The following is a 14297-nucleotide window of genomic DNA, read 5'->3' on the forward strand; positions in this document are numbered from 1 at the left end:
CAGAAATTCCCCAGTATGTTTTTTTTTTAAACACAGGACCATTTCGCATTTATACCCAAAGGTGGGAAAATGTTTAGAACAGATCTATTATTATTATTATTATTATTATTATTATTATTATTATTATTATTATTATTATTATTATTATTATTATTATTATTATTATTATTATTATTATTATTATTAACACTTATTGCCTTTTGTTACTTGCAATGACAATGCAGAACAAACTATACATTGTCAACTATACATTGATCCACCTGCAGAGATTTACTGCTGAGAACTGTTTAGTACAGGATATGTAAAGGGGACATTAGCAATTCAGCCTTGCTGTCCAAGTAAATCTCCTAAAATCCTATCTATGCTCTTGATTGTTTAAAAAAAAGGATGCCATTTATTTCAGCACCTTATAAAAGTCAATATTTCCAAATCCCTGAAGAAAAAACTCAACACATGTTTGTTGTTGAAGACTGTATGTCAATAGAAGACTATGCCTTCAAGGTCTCTGAGGCTGCCCCACTCTGTTCCATACCACACAATACATACAGCAAAGGCCATCAATTATAGGCCACACTGGACAGTTACATTTATAGAAACCTGCCTCAACAATGAGAAGAATTTTAAAAAAAACCTCTTGAAAACTCATGATTACGCTTCATAACCAACAGCCTTGAAGAAACAGAACTAATTAGGGGCAAAAGGACAAATGCACAAAAAAAACCTGCTTCCCAAGATCAATCCCGTATATATTATGACAAGTTTTAAAAATCAATATAATTAAATCAATACCAGCTCAGTTCCGCAAAAATAATGTAAAATACACTAGTCCAGTTGCAATTTCTACTGTGCAATATCCTCTGTTTTGATGCATTTTGAAAGTCAGTTTGAGAAAAGGCATTAGTTCTTATTATCCAAGTCCTACATCCAGGGACATCATAACCACAAATCCTAAGATGGCTGTCCAGGAAGCCAGCTTTCCATTGCCACTAAAAAGAAAAAGAAAAGGCAATAATGTTTTTTTTTTTTTGCTAAGAATGACAGTTTTAGAATTTAAAGACTTAAAAAAAATCCCCCTCTTGAAACCGAAAGATTTCTAAAAGTGCTCAACTTACTTCTAAAAGCTTCTCTACCTTTCCTTCCGTGCAAGCTGTTCATATTGCAAGGAGTAAATTGATTCTCAAATATTTAGCTCTCAAAGATCTTAGGACACCTGTACGTTTCATATGTTTCACCCCAGTATATCTACCAAACAGACTTAGATTAATTTTGGGGCTTGGCTGGAGTAACAAATTACTGTTTCCTGCTTGGATACTTCATTCTATCTTGATTCAAGCACACACACATTTTCCTTGCTTCCATGAAGTGATTCTGGGATACAGTATTTGTTGATATTGGACTACTGATACCACAATACCCAGTATCAATGTGTGCTTCTATTTGGCCATTATACCAGAATAAATGCAAAACTGAACATGCGCATTGCTACCTATGAAATTATTAGGTTCAGAGTTATCTGCGAAATTAAAATATTGGGTTCCACACTTGCACAGTCTACTGTTGATATAGGTAGTACTCTAAAGCCTATAATTTTCTAGCAGGAGCTTTACCTGGCATGTAGTGTTCATGTCTAAACTGTCTGTTCAGAAAATTATCAGGTATCCCCAGACCTCAATGTGGAGGTTAGGTGGATTTTTTTGAAGTCAAGATGGCCATTTAGAGAGCTACAGTTATACATCAGCAACTTTTCTTTATTGGGTAAGATCAAGCAAAAATTGAACACAGAACAATCTTTTTAAACATGGAAGGACCAGAAGTAGGCTCCTACCGGTTTGTGACGGTTCAAGTGAACCGGTAGTGGAAATTGGGCCTGGGACACCAAACCAGGGGGGAGGGCAGGCTGGCCATGCCCCCAAACTGGCTCGGACGCTCGCCCTGCCTCGCCTTCACCATGTGCATCCGCAGAACTGCCTCTTCCTGCCTACACACAGGTAATCATTCGTGCTAGCCTACCCCCCCCCCCACTGGCCAGCATCTCCCGAAGCCGCTGCAGCCACTGTGGGGGCAGGAGCAGCCTGGCAAGCTTCGCAGCCACGTGGCTAAGAAGCTTGCTGGGCCGGGTGGCCCCCTCCCCATCGGGACGAAGCTAGTGCTGTTGCAGCTTCTGGAGAGCCACGCTCATGTTGGCAATCCGGAGGGCAGGGGGAACCAGCCGCTGCCTCCTAGCTCGGGAGCCAGCCAGCGGTGAACTGGGCAGGGGTGATGGCAATGGCTGAGTTGGGCGCTCAGTGAGGGCAAGGTTACATGCTCCCAGCCACACTCTGTGGTGCTTCCGTTCACCAGCTCAGGGCAGTGGGATCAGCTGCAGCCTGGGCGAGCCGAGGAACTGAGGGGAGCCTCCTGCATGTTGCACCCCCCTTCTCGATCTTCGCCTGCAACTCCATGCCATTTTCAGGTGCCCAGCTTGCCAGGCTGCCCCCGTCCCATCCCCACCACGGCTGCAATGGCAGCAGCTTTGGGAGACACTAGCCCAGCAGGGAGGGGGCTGCCCAGCTTGGCAAGCTTTGTAGCCACATGACTGCAAAGCTGGCTGGGTTGCCTCCCCTCCCCGCCTGGCTAGCGTCTCCCAAAGCAGTCGGTGTTGCAGCCATGGCAGGAATGGAGGCAGAAAAAGTAAAACGTCTTGCGAATGTGAGGCAATTAACAACTTCTTGCACTCGTGAGAAGTTTATCTTTACTGTGCAAGGGCCAGGAGTTGCTCCAGTGCTGCAGGCTCCGAGGCTCTGATGGGGGGGTGCTGCTTGACTGCCCCCTCCTGAAGCAACCTCAGAAGTTTTCAAGCTCATCTGGAGAGGCAGTTTTTTTTAAAGAAAACCCTGAAAAAGCCACAAGATCCAGAGCCTCCAGTCTCTGGTAAGATGCACATCTCATGGCCAGGCCCAGTCCATATCCTGTCCCACTAGCCAGCCCCAAATTGCGCCCCACTGTGAGCGTCTCTCAGCCATTGTGTGCAGGGAAAAATCTTGCACAGTAAAGTAAAACTTCAAAAATTTTCCTACCTTTTCCTGTGGGTGTGGCTTGGTGGGGGGGTCATGTGACCGAGTGGACATGGGCGTGACTGACATCAAGTTGGCCATGCCCACTCAGTCACATGCCCACCTAGCCACGCCCACCAAACCAGTAGTGAAATTTTTTTGAAACCCACCACTGGGAAGGACCCTACAATGTTGGAGAGATTTGGAAGTTGCTGTACTGTAGATGTTACATAAACGTTCTGCTTTGAGAGCTGGTAATGAGATTGCTACTCGGAGTGGTCTGTGTTCAATGAGAAAACTTAAGACAAATCATAAAAAAGCCATTTGGTCCATTTGTGGCCCATCTGGTTGTGATACACAAAGGCTCTGGTTGCTTCCCTTCACCACTGCAGAAAACAAACAATTGTGTGTCCTTCCAAAGTAAAGTAGTCTACTGAAGACAGAATGTAATTTTTGATTTTTTTTAGTTGGCTCCAGTCAAATACTGATGAAGTTGATCTTCAAACTAATGGAAGTTGTGATTTTTCAGTTAATTGCTGCTCCTAGCTGTTCAATAATGTATTCTGGATATAAGTGTAGGGGGTCAACAATACAGGGTCAACTAAGGGGTAATTATTACTAAGTAGATTATTACTAATTATTGTTTAGTACTACTGTCACTAATTATTAAGTAGATTATTCCTAAGTAGATAATTATCAATTACTAATTAGCAATACCAACTGTTACTAATTATTAAGTTGATTACTACTAATTACTGATTATTACTACTTACTGAATACTAATTACTAATGATTATTTACTAATCTAAGAAAAAAATCATTCAATTAAGTGGATTAGATTGCATTGTACCTCTAGGATTTTAAAGTTGATCTGATGCAAATAAACCAGGTCCTCACCTGATCTGTGCTTCTGGGATGATATCATCCATCACTACATACACCATTGCTCCAGCAGCAAAAGCCAAAGCATATGGGAGGAGAGGCTCTGCTAGCACTATGGCAAAAGCACCAAAGATGCCAGCTAGGGGCTCCACCATGCCACTTAACTGCCCATACCTGTAAAGCAAGCGGAGCAAAATGTCACTCAAGAGACAAAGGATCTCTTTCCTTCTTCTACATGCAGTGGATTGTTTTCCCCCCTCAACTGCCACCCTTTGGAGGACTCAAGAGTCAATATAGGATCAGCTCTTTCCCTCCTCTCTGCCAAGTTCTTCCCTGGGGTCAGGGATGTTTATCAGCCTTTGAAAAACAAACAGAAGCTTCTCCAAGTCTTTCTTGAGCAAACATCTAGGAGATCATCCCTCCTTTAGACTGAGAAGTGACCAAAAGTTCTGGAGGAAAGATGAGAACATCAGGCAGCCCCTCTCTGTTCCTCTCTCTCTCCTGCCTCAGCATGTAATATTCCTAATTTACCTGGTCCACTTTGTTTCTCTATGAAACTTTCAGGTTAAAGTCTTCATGTCACTTAAGAGATCTAAAAATCCCAATGGGGACCCTCATCTTCTCTGCATATTCTTAAGCAATTAGCCTAACACAGTGATGGCTAACCTTTTTGGCACCGACTGCTGAAACTGGACCGTGCCTATGTGCACCGGAGCGCTGGAACCCAGAAGAGAGCAGCTGACTGGTCTGCATGCACATGGAGGCCAGCTGCTCTTCTGCGTTCTGTCACGCGCATACACGTCGGACAACTGGTCCATCACGCATGTGCACCGGCCAGGTCTCTTCCCGATTCCGGAACGTGCATGCACACTGGCCAGCTGGTCTTTGTGTGAAGACCAGCTGGCCAGTGTGCGTGCACATGCCAGAACCCAGAAGAGCAGCTGGCGAGGTTCGTCATCCGTTTGTCATCACGGGCCTAATACATCTAGAGGGCATTCAATTGGTGACATTGAGTCTCTTCTTTTCACCAGAAGGTTTCTGACTAGTATAGCATGCAGATGTGTTAGCAGGGATATGGGAGAGCAATTTGAAGGCTTTGGAGAATGTGTGGTTGTTGCAGTTATTACAATTCAAGTTTATTTATGATTTTTTTTTTTAAAAAAAATCAAAATTTCAATTCAATGCTGTTAGATAAAATTGGAAGGGGGCAAAAATTAGGAAATTAATATGACAGACCAGCCAGGGAGAAATAAAGCCTCATTGCAGGATGTGTATAAAGTGTACAGAGGCATTGAGGGGTTCTCACATGAGCCCTCAGGTGTAGATTCATCAAAGCATTAGAATGTGGGCATTAGGATCAGTGTTGAAAACTGAGTATATTTTGAACTATAACTCCAACAATCAATTGGTACCAACCATGCTGATTGGTGCTATTAGATGAAATCCAAAACATGTGGAGGGTGCCCAATTCTCTGACTTTATAAGAAACATTTCTTGAGTTGATCAGGTCTGGATCAGTTGACAGTAAAAAAAACAAAGCCCAGTGTAACCCAGCAGTTTATTTCATTTGTAGGCGGCAAACGCCATGAAAAAATTGGCAAATTCTCCCTCAATTGTACTGTTTACCCAGTTCAGGCAATGGTGAGACAGACTTGAAAAATTATTCCTTTTGCATGGAACATCACAAAAACAAGAAGCTTGTACTGCTATTGGTGGGTTGTTGTTGTTGTTGTTGTTGTTTTGTAAGTTCAGATCACCACCTGCAGCTGCCCTTTATCCCTCATTTGGGTAAAAAGCTAGGATCGATGCCTTCAATGAAATTGTAAAATATTCGGCAGAAAACGCCATTTGCACAAGAGGCTCTTCAGAGACCATAAAATTGTCTCACTGAATAAAAAGTTTGAGAACTAACCACGGAAATAGCAGCATTTCCCTTGCATTAGAGGGATAGTATGACTCAAAGCCATTTTTATGCATTTTGGTTCTACCATTACAGCAGATAACAGTGAAGAAAACACAAAGAAACACCGGAGTAACAATTTGACTTGCTTACCAGAAGGCTCTCCATGTTGAAAATCCAGCCCCATGCAAGGGAAGGCTGACAGCCAGCCCTTCTGGAAAATTCTGAATGCCAATCCCAATGGCTAAATTCCTATACGAATAAAATGAAACAGATTTTATATAACATTGATGTTTGTATAAGGATGGGGGAAAGTTACGAGGATCGTCCTCTACTGGAAAAGAAATCCTTATGATTAAACACATCTCTTTAATGTCAATGTTTTTAGCCCTTGAGGCCTAATGTAATAACTAATGCTTGGCATCCAGCTCATGATTTTCATCTTCAAAGTGTTCCTCAACTTAACAATGCCTCTGGGAGGCAAATAGAGGTGGGTGGAGAGAAAACTTGTCAAAAAGAAGCAAGCTTAAAATAGCTAACTCCAGTTGAATTCCAAAGAGCTGAAGCGCACACCGAAAACACCTCCACAAAGGTACATTGTAAAATGGTAAGAAAGGTGCTGAGGCTAATGTTGCTTAATGTACACTATATATACACTCAGAGGTGGAGAATCATAAAATTATATATAGAGAGTAGGCAAGAATTTTCAGTAGGAATCTGGAGTGCCTTACATTCTTAAAAAGTATATCACACTCATGAGTGCCCACATATGAATTATAAACTCTTTCCAAACACCATCAAAGAACAGAAGAATTTTCTGTGATCAAGCAAGCCACATCAATCATTCCCAAAGCTACAACACGTCCAGATATCAAATATCTACCTCTCTTGAACTCTACTTCTTTCTTCAAAGAGGAAACAGTAGACGCAGCTCAGATAGTTTGATTGACTACTTGTAATCAAAACGAGGGGGGCCTTCTAAGGGGGGGGTGGAATTCAGCTTAAATGTTTTCCATTCCTGCCCTAGAACATAGCTTTACATATCACTGTATTTAAACAAAAATAGAATAAAAGCTGTTTTGACCACAATTGCCCCTTCCGCACGACTTTCTTTATGCAACCTTCTGTAATATGGTTTTGGGCGTATATTTTGTCTAGATAATTGCTGGTTTGTGAGGGTTTTTTTTGTTGTTGTTAAGACAGAATTGAGTGAATTGCATGTCAGTCAGCAATTTCTAAAATCTGATGTCTTTGACATTCTAGGTTGAACTTCCCTTTTCATTCAATACAAATTTGTATTCTTAGACTGGAAGAAAGTGTACACAACTTTCATCATTCTAACAGAGTAAAGCACTTGAATTCTTAAAAGGTAGAAGGTAATATGGGTACACTCAGAAAACAAGAAAAGTATTGGTGATACGGCTTAACAGACAAAGGCTAGGAATCTGACAACAGAATGTACATATATGCCTTTGTCAAAAAGAAATAAATCATCCACTTATTTTATGCCTTATATCTTCTAATTTTGCTGTTGAATATTCAGGCTTAATAAAATAAGGGCAAATGTACTGCCTGGGTTTGAAACCTTCTAATAATATGTAAACAATGCTAATGGCTAAAATGTACAATAAGCTTCTTAAAGTTGTTAATGTACTGTTAAACACTGAGTAACTGATTACAACTGATAACATTTTTTTAAAAAAGATAGCTGACCAATGTAAGGATCTAACAGTCCATCTATTCAGTGCTTAACTGCCAATGAGTAGAAACATTATTTTTCTAGGAATGTCAAACCACCAAGATTTAATTGTCCTTAAAGTAGACATGTAGCTTTGAATTTGAGCAGGTTTCATCTGAAGAGGTAAAAAGGGAGCAATGTGGTTATGTAGACACAATATTGAATTTTAATGTGAGAAATCTAGATTGTAATCTCTTTCCAACCACAAAGCTCACTGGGTGGGCTTGGGCAAGTCCCAATCTCTGCAGAATCTATGTTACTGGCTTACTGAAAGGATAAATGAACAAAGAATTTCAAAGTGCTTTATGCACATAAAATGTACCTGCCCTTTCCTTTCCATCACCAGTAGTGCCTTGTACCCTTTTCACTGCCTCTATTCTTCAGAGGAGCTGGGTTTTGGCAGCCGAATTTCCATTGAAAGATCCTGCTTGCGTCTAAACATGTTGTGTAAAAAAAGAAGGAAGCCAAGAATGGACTACCAATAATCACTAGGAGTAGTAGGTGAATAGATGGATCACTCAGAGAGGGAGAGCAGAAGAGGGAAAGTAAGAATAGATTGCTCAGTCATTCTCTACAAATAGGAATATGCAATCTGGAGACAAGTATTTCCTTCTAACAACAATCCTGAAAAATAATGCTATCATGCTATTTATGATTTAACTGTGATTATATCCCCATACCCCACACAATCAATTTTTTATCACATTTTTAGCTTCTAAAGCTGTAACAAGATACATTTTAAAAACCAACTCTTGGAAAGAAAATGATTGTACTTGGAATAATAAAATGTTACTTCCCTATAGGTACTTTCCAAGAAAGAGCCAGGGGATTAAAAGTAGCTAAATTCTAAAAGGTTACAGACAAAATGTTGAGTGAATCAGCCCGATTGTTCTCATAGAACAGAAGGGTGTATTAATAAGAAGTGAGCTTTACCAGCAAATGTTTGAGTTTCATTCCATTCCAGCATCGGTGGTATAGGAGAAAAAGAGTGCCTGTTACATTACGTGCTTGGCATGGATGCTGCTGAATGAATGGCTTATGAAACTGGGGCCACTTGCTCTACGGTGGGATGCCTGCCTGCGAAATTTTCCTAAAATGGAATTTTGAAGGAAACTTAAGCTCCTCTCCTTGAGTTTCCCTGTTTGATGCTGGAATTTGCTGCTCTCAAGCATGAAGGATTAACAACGCCAGAGGGCAGGCTCCGGATGAGAGTGGCACAAAACTTTCTCTCCAAGGCTCTACCTACAAGGCTCAGTCATGCCCTATAGTAACCCTTCTTATGCCACACACACTTAAAGTATCATTTCAGTCCAAGTAACTGAAGCCAAGCACCATCCAAAACCCAACCAGGTTACACCTACGACAATGTTGAAAGGTTAGCAGATTTCCCTTTCGAAAGGTATCCTCTGTGCAGTATACATCTATAACTACTGCCAGTATAGACTTGCCCCATTCTCCTGACTGGATGACCAGTTCTGTACAATATGTATATTATTTGGGATATGGCAGAGCAGGTTCTGGAGAACCGGTAGCAGAAATTTTGAGTAGTTTGGAGAACAGGCAAATGTTACCTCTGGCTGGTCCCAGAGTGGGGTGGGAATGGGGATTTTTCAGTATCCTTCCCCTGCCACGCCCACCAAGCCACACCACACCCACCACGCCACGCCCACAGAACTGGTAGTAAAAAAATAATAATTTCACCACTGTGGCAGAGCTATTCTTAAATTAAGAGCAGGCCAGTAAGATTTTTCAATCTCACTTAGCAGCATCTACAGCACAGAAAGGAAACGTTAGCCCATTTTACTGAGCTCATGTGTGCAGGCAGCTGTGTTATATAAAGGACATGCTTTTTCCTGTTCTCCAGGGAATTGTGAATGGGAAAACTGATGGAACACTTGAGCTCTGGGGCAGTCCCTGACACATCAACAGAGCTCCGTAGTGGACAAAAGGCTAATTGCTTTGTGTGATGTGCTGATTGAAAAGAAATGCCACCTAGGAGTACAGAATAGATTCATTTATATATCTTTGGGGTTGTGCAGTAGCTTGATTCATCACTAGGCAGCCTCCAGCAAGCACCAGGAGCAATTATCTCCATCTTTGGTGGCTTTAGAGATCTACCCTGGGGGAAGATTTCCCCTCTGAAATATGGAGTTGAAAACAGCAGGGCTTCCTTCGGTGCCTTCTGTTCTTTCCCTTAACCGAGAGCCTCCCATCTCTTCACAAAGAGGGGCTCCATTCTTCAGACAGAGAAAATGCAACAGCTGCAAGAGAGAGATCCTGTCTGACAGATTAAAACTCTTGCGTCCTATTAGCAAAATAAGACTTGGGATGGAAGTGTAGGGGGGAAAAATCACTCTCTATTGCTTAACTTTTTAACAGCTGACAGAAAGGAGGAGGACGGGACTAACTGATGACAATCAAGGGAAAGAGGGAGAGCAGGAAAAAAATCATCTTTTCAAGAAAACAGGGGAGCTGCTGTCTCCACGCTCTCCTCCTCCCCTGCCTCTCCTTAGTACAAAACAGCTATTACTAGCTCCAACCACAACAAACTAATGAGTGGGAGAGAGAAAAATGTGAATGGAAGAGGCTGTGCTAAAACAAACCACAGACTGTCACTTTCCCCAACCAGAAGGCAAAGCCTGCCTTGACCTTGCTCTAGTTATTGCCTTCAAAAGGAAAAAGAAAAAGAAAGAGCAATTAGGTGAATCTTTGTTTTGGTTTGTCCTGAGTAGAGAAAAGGATGGGTTAGATAGGTGATGATGACTGAACGGGAAAACAAAAGGAACTAGGCAAAAGCTGAGCTAATTACATGCATTAAACATCTTGAAGAAACGGGGGATCAAACAATGCCTATCCTCATTGGTCTTACTTTTGAACAGAAAATACAATTGTGCAGGGCAATGTTTCTTTTCTTGACTTTCAGGGAGTGTCTGATAATGCAAACGATGGCCTGTTCACATGGAATTTACAAACACTCTTGAAATACGGAATTGCCAACATTTAAAGTCCCATTTGCTGCCAGTATTCTGGGTGATTGGAAAGAATTTCTCTGTGGCTGTTGGTCCAAAATACCATCAGGCTCTATGTCTCTTTTCCATGCTAACTAACTACACCCAAATTACAAAAACTACCAAGAAGCCAAATCTGCTGTGAAAACAGAATATATTTAATTGTAAAAAGAATAAAGAGCCAGATGCTGAAACTAGATGAAGGACATTTCCTTAACTTCAACAGCACAAGATTAAGCAGAACTGATGAAAATATAAGCATAAAAATATGAGGATGGGAGTAGTAAAAGCAGGTCTCTGGGCTCATTTTTTAGTGATTCAGGACCCAGGTAGGGTCTTTCCTCCAACAGAGTATCTGAAGAAGGTGAGACATTCCTTAGCAAAGATTAACAAGACCATACAGTTGCTTCAATGAACTTTGTAAACATCCTTTCCTTATGGATACTCAGTTCACAACATTAGCTAGGATCTTCAGCCTGTTCTTTAAAATGTTTCCCGGGAAATCATAATTGGGAGAAAGTTCTTAGAAATGAATAATGTTAGAGAGTCCATCTTTTGGAACCCATTTTTTAGAAACAGGGTTCTAGCAAATGTAGACATTAAAGGTAAAGGTAAAGGTTCTCCTCGCACATATGTGCTAGTCGTTCCCGACTCTAGGGGGCGGTGCTCATCTCTGTTACAAAGCTGAAGAGCCAGCGCTGTCTGAAGACGACTCCGTGATCATGTGGCTGGCATGACTAAACGACGAAGGTGCACAGAACGCTGTTACCTTACCATCAATGGTGGTTCCTATTATTCTACTTGAATTTTTACATGCTTTCGAACTGCTAGGTTGGCAGAAGCTGGGACAAGAAACGGGCACTCACTCCGTTATATGGTGCTAGGGTTTCAAAATGCCAAACTGCCGACCTTTCTGATCGACAAGCTCAGTGTCTTCGCCACTGAGCCGCCGTGTCCCTCATAGTTGTGGAGAAGTCTAGGCAAAAAGGAAACCCCGCTCTGTCTACCTTCTCCAGCTTAATGGTCCATGTTTGCTTGGCAGTGTTTAAATTTCATCCTTTCATCCTTTCCATGAAGCTCCTTAGGACTCAACTCTCTGGATAGAAGCAGGGGCGGTAGGGCAGGGTGAGCTGAAATCTGAAATAGTCAAGGTGGGGCTACAACAATAATTAAAGAAGGAGCCACTGCACTGCTAGAGACTGCTCTGCCCCCATGATAGTAACTAATCACAATCACTGTAACTCTAATACAGTGGTTCCTAATCTTTTTTTGGCCATGCCCCACCTAATTATCTCTAAAATCCTGATGCCCCCTGCCTGTGACATATAATACTTACTTTACTCAAAAAGTGAATATTCACAAGGAGGAAGCCTGAAAGGCCATTAACTTGGTTTAAACAAGGTTCAAATTGCCCCCTTAAAAATCAAATTGCCCCCCTGTGGGGCATGGGCCCCATGTTGGGAACTACTGCTCTAATAGCTCTTGAAATTGAATTAAGGTTGAATAAAACCTATCTATTAATTTGGAAGATAGGTTTATGGAATTAGTATTCATGCATTTATAAACCACACTGAAAAGTGCAATCATCAGTTTCCTCAGAGGATGTGTGACTGGAAAATGCAATCTTGGTTTCCTTATTGTTTTAATAGTAGGAGGAAAAATCCTACTGTGAAGAGTCTCTTGACTCTTAAAAGGCCACAGAACATTTTACCAAAGGGCAAAAAGGGTTTCCTTAAACCTAGAAACCAGTATCGTACTACCAAAACATTTGGAATCCAAAATTACTTTGTTTTTATAGATTTATTTTCTCATGTAGGGGATGATTTATTTATTTACTGTATTTTTCAGACTATAAGACACACCAAGATTTTGAAGAGGTAAATTTAAAAAAAGTTTTTGCACTCTGCAGGCCTCCCAAACCCTCTGCATGCCCCGTTTTTTTGCAAAATAAATAAATAAATAAACAGGGCGTCCATAGGCTTTGGGAGTCTTGTAGAGTGCTTCTGGGGGTTGAAGGGGGCAAAAACAAGCAAAAAACAGCCTGTTTTTTGCTCGTTTTTGCCCTCCACAGCCCCCAGGAGCACTCGCAGCCTCCAAAACCCTCCACACGTCCATTTTTTAGAAAAACAGGATGCGCGGGGGCGGGGTTTCAGGAAGCCAAAAATGCTGTATTCGGCGTATAAGACGCACCCAGATTTTCACCCTCTTTTTTGGGGGGGGGGGGGGAAGGTGCATTTTATACTCCAAAAAGTATGGTAAATACTTTGAACCTGTGCTGTAACATAAATTTCAGATTGAGAGTACCATTTTAAAAAAATCAATACCAGCCCCTATATTTTTAAAAGGCTAACCTTGTGCTTATCTGGAACCAGTAAGATTTCCTAGGAATTAATCTGGGTATGAAACGATATTACTGCCAATTGCATGGCTACCCATAACTGGATTTGAAATGCTAAAAAGGTGCTTCCCTGGTCCTTTGCTTAACATAAACCTTCCAATGATGGGAAAGAGAAAGGAGTTCTGTTTGCAGTTGTGCACAAAGGCAGGTCAACCTTGGGAAATAAGTTCTTGTGATGGTATGCTTAATGCAGTGAAGGAGGCTTCTCTCTAAAACGCCTGAACAAGAACTTTTTTGTGCTATGTAAATACCATCTGTTCATTTTATGATTGCTTCTTAACTCTGCACAAGGGAAGATCACAACTCCACCAAAGTTTTATGGAAAACAAAAGATCCATTATGAAGAACTAGGAAGAAACTCTTTGAAGGCTCCCTCACATGGCAGAGGAAGGAAATGGACATCATTTTTTAAAAATGCATCACCCCCCCCCACCCCGCCCTAATGCACACTGCACATACCAAAAGCCCAATGTCGTAATATAATGCAGATTGTGTTTTACTTCTGGATACTCCCATTTCCTCTTACTCAACATCCAATTAGACATGAGATGGGAAAAATCAGATTTCACAGTACTTGACATCTGACCTGCAAAGGTATTTATTAACTGATTATGATGGAGAATTTCAAATTTTGCACATGCCAGGAAAATTGCATTCAACACTGCAGTCTGCTCAGGACAAGGTTGATTCATAACACGCTCCCAACATGTTCTTATGACTATAGCAGAGGGAGAGGAGTAGCAGTAAGCAAGAAGCAAGCGGCCTTTCAGCAATCCTGCTACTGAGGCAGGTGAACTTTTAAAGAATTGAACATTCTTTACAAAACCTCAGGCATAACATATCTGACCCTATTAGGTGGCTGGCGTGCAAGAGTGAAGAAGCAGGTGGGATGTCATCTCCATTTGCTGCTTTTTTTACCATTTCAATCACAAAGTCCCAGGGCTGGTGCCCCTGTAAAATAATGGAGGAAGGAAGGAGAAAATGTCAGGCAGCTTCTGTTATCAAATGAGCTGTCCTTCTCCCAAGAGGCCAGGAGATCACCTGTCTTCTGAGGAAGACCAATAGGGCCATACACCACAGCTCATTATTTTAACAACCATAAGACGTTAAGAACTGATACTGCAGCTCCTCCTCCTCCTCCTCCTCCTCCTCCTCCTCCTCCTCCTCCTCCTCTTCTTCTTCTTCTTCTTCCTCCTCCTCCTCCTCCCTCCTTCTAAAAAGAAGAGGGGCCCAGCTCCATTTTGCTCCCCCCCCACATCTGAAAACTAGGTAAGAAACAGCATCAACCCATGAATCCTGAGCTGGAAGCAAGCTAAAAACCATTGATTCAATTTATTCT

At 41.6% G+C, this 14297-nt stretch overlaps 1 protein-coding gene across 2 annotated transcripts in view; it reads right to left on the reverse strand.

Annotated features, from left to right (window-relative positions):
• Positions 1–725: 725 nt before the first annotated feature.
• The window catches only part of SLC39A11 (solute carrier family 39 member 11), a 358016-nt gene continuing 344444 nt past the window's right edge, over positions 726–14297 (reverse strand). For both annotated transcript variants that reach the window (XM_081938779.1, XM_081938778.1), the window contains exons 8-10: positions 5968–6066; positions 3930–4088; positions 726–986 (exon numbers count right to left, since the gene is read on the reverse strand). In XM_081938779.1, the coding sequence (XP_081794905.1) occupies positions 908–986; positions 3930–4088; positions 5968–6066 (337 nt within the window). In that variant the 3' untranslated portion in view covers positions 726–907. The remainder of the gene's footprint in view (positions 987–3929; positions 4089–5967; positions 6067–14297) is intronic.

This window comes from Natrix helvetica (assembly GCF_964273705.1).
Source record: "Natrix helvetica genome assembly, chromosome: 1".
NCBI classification, from domain to species: domain Eukaryota; kingdom Metazoa; phylum Chordata; class Lepidosauria; order Squamata; family Natricidae; genus Natrix; species Natrix helvetica.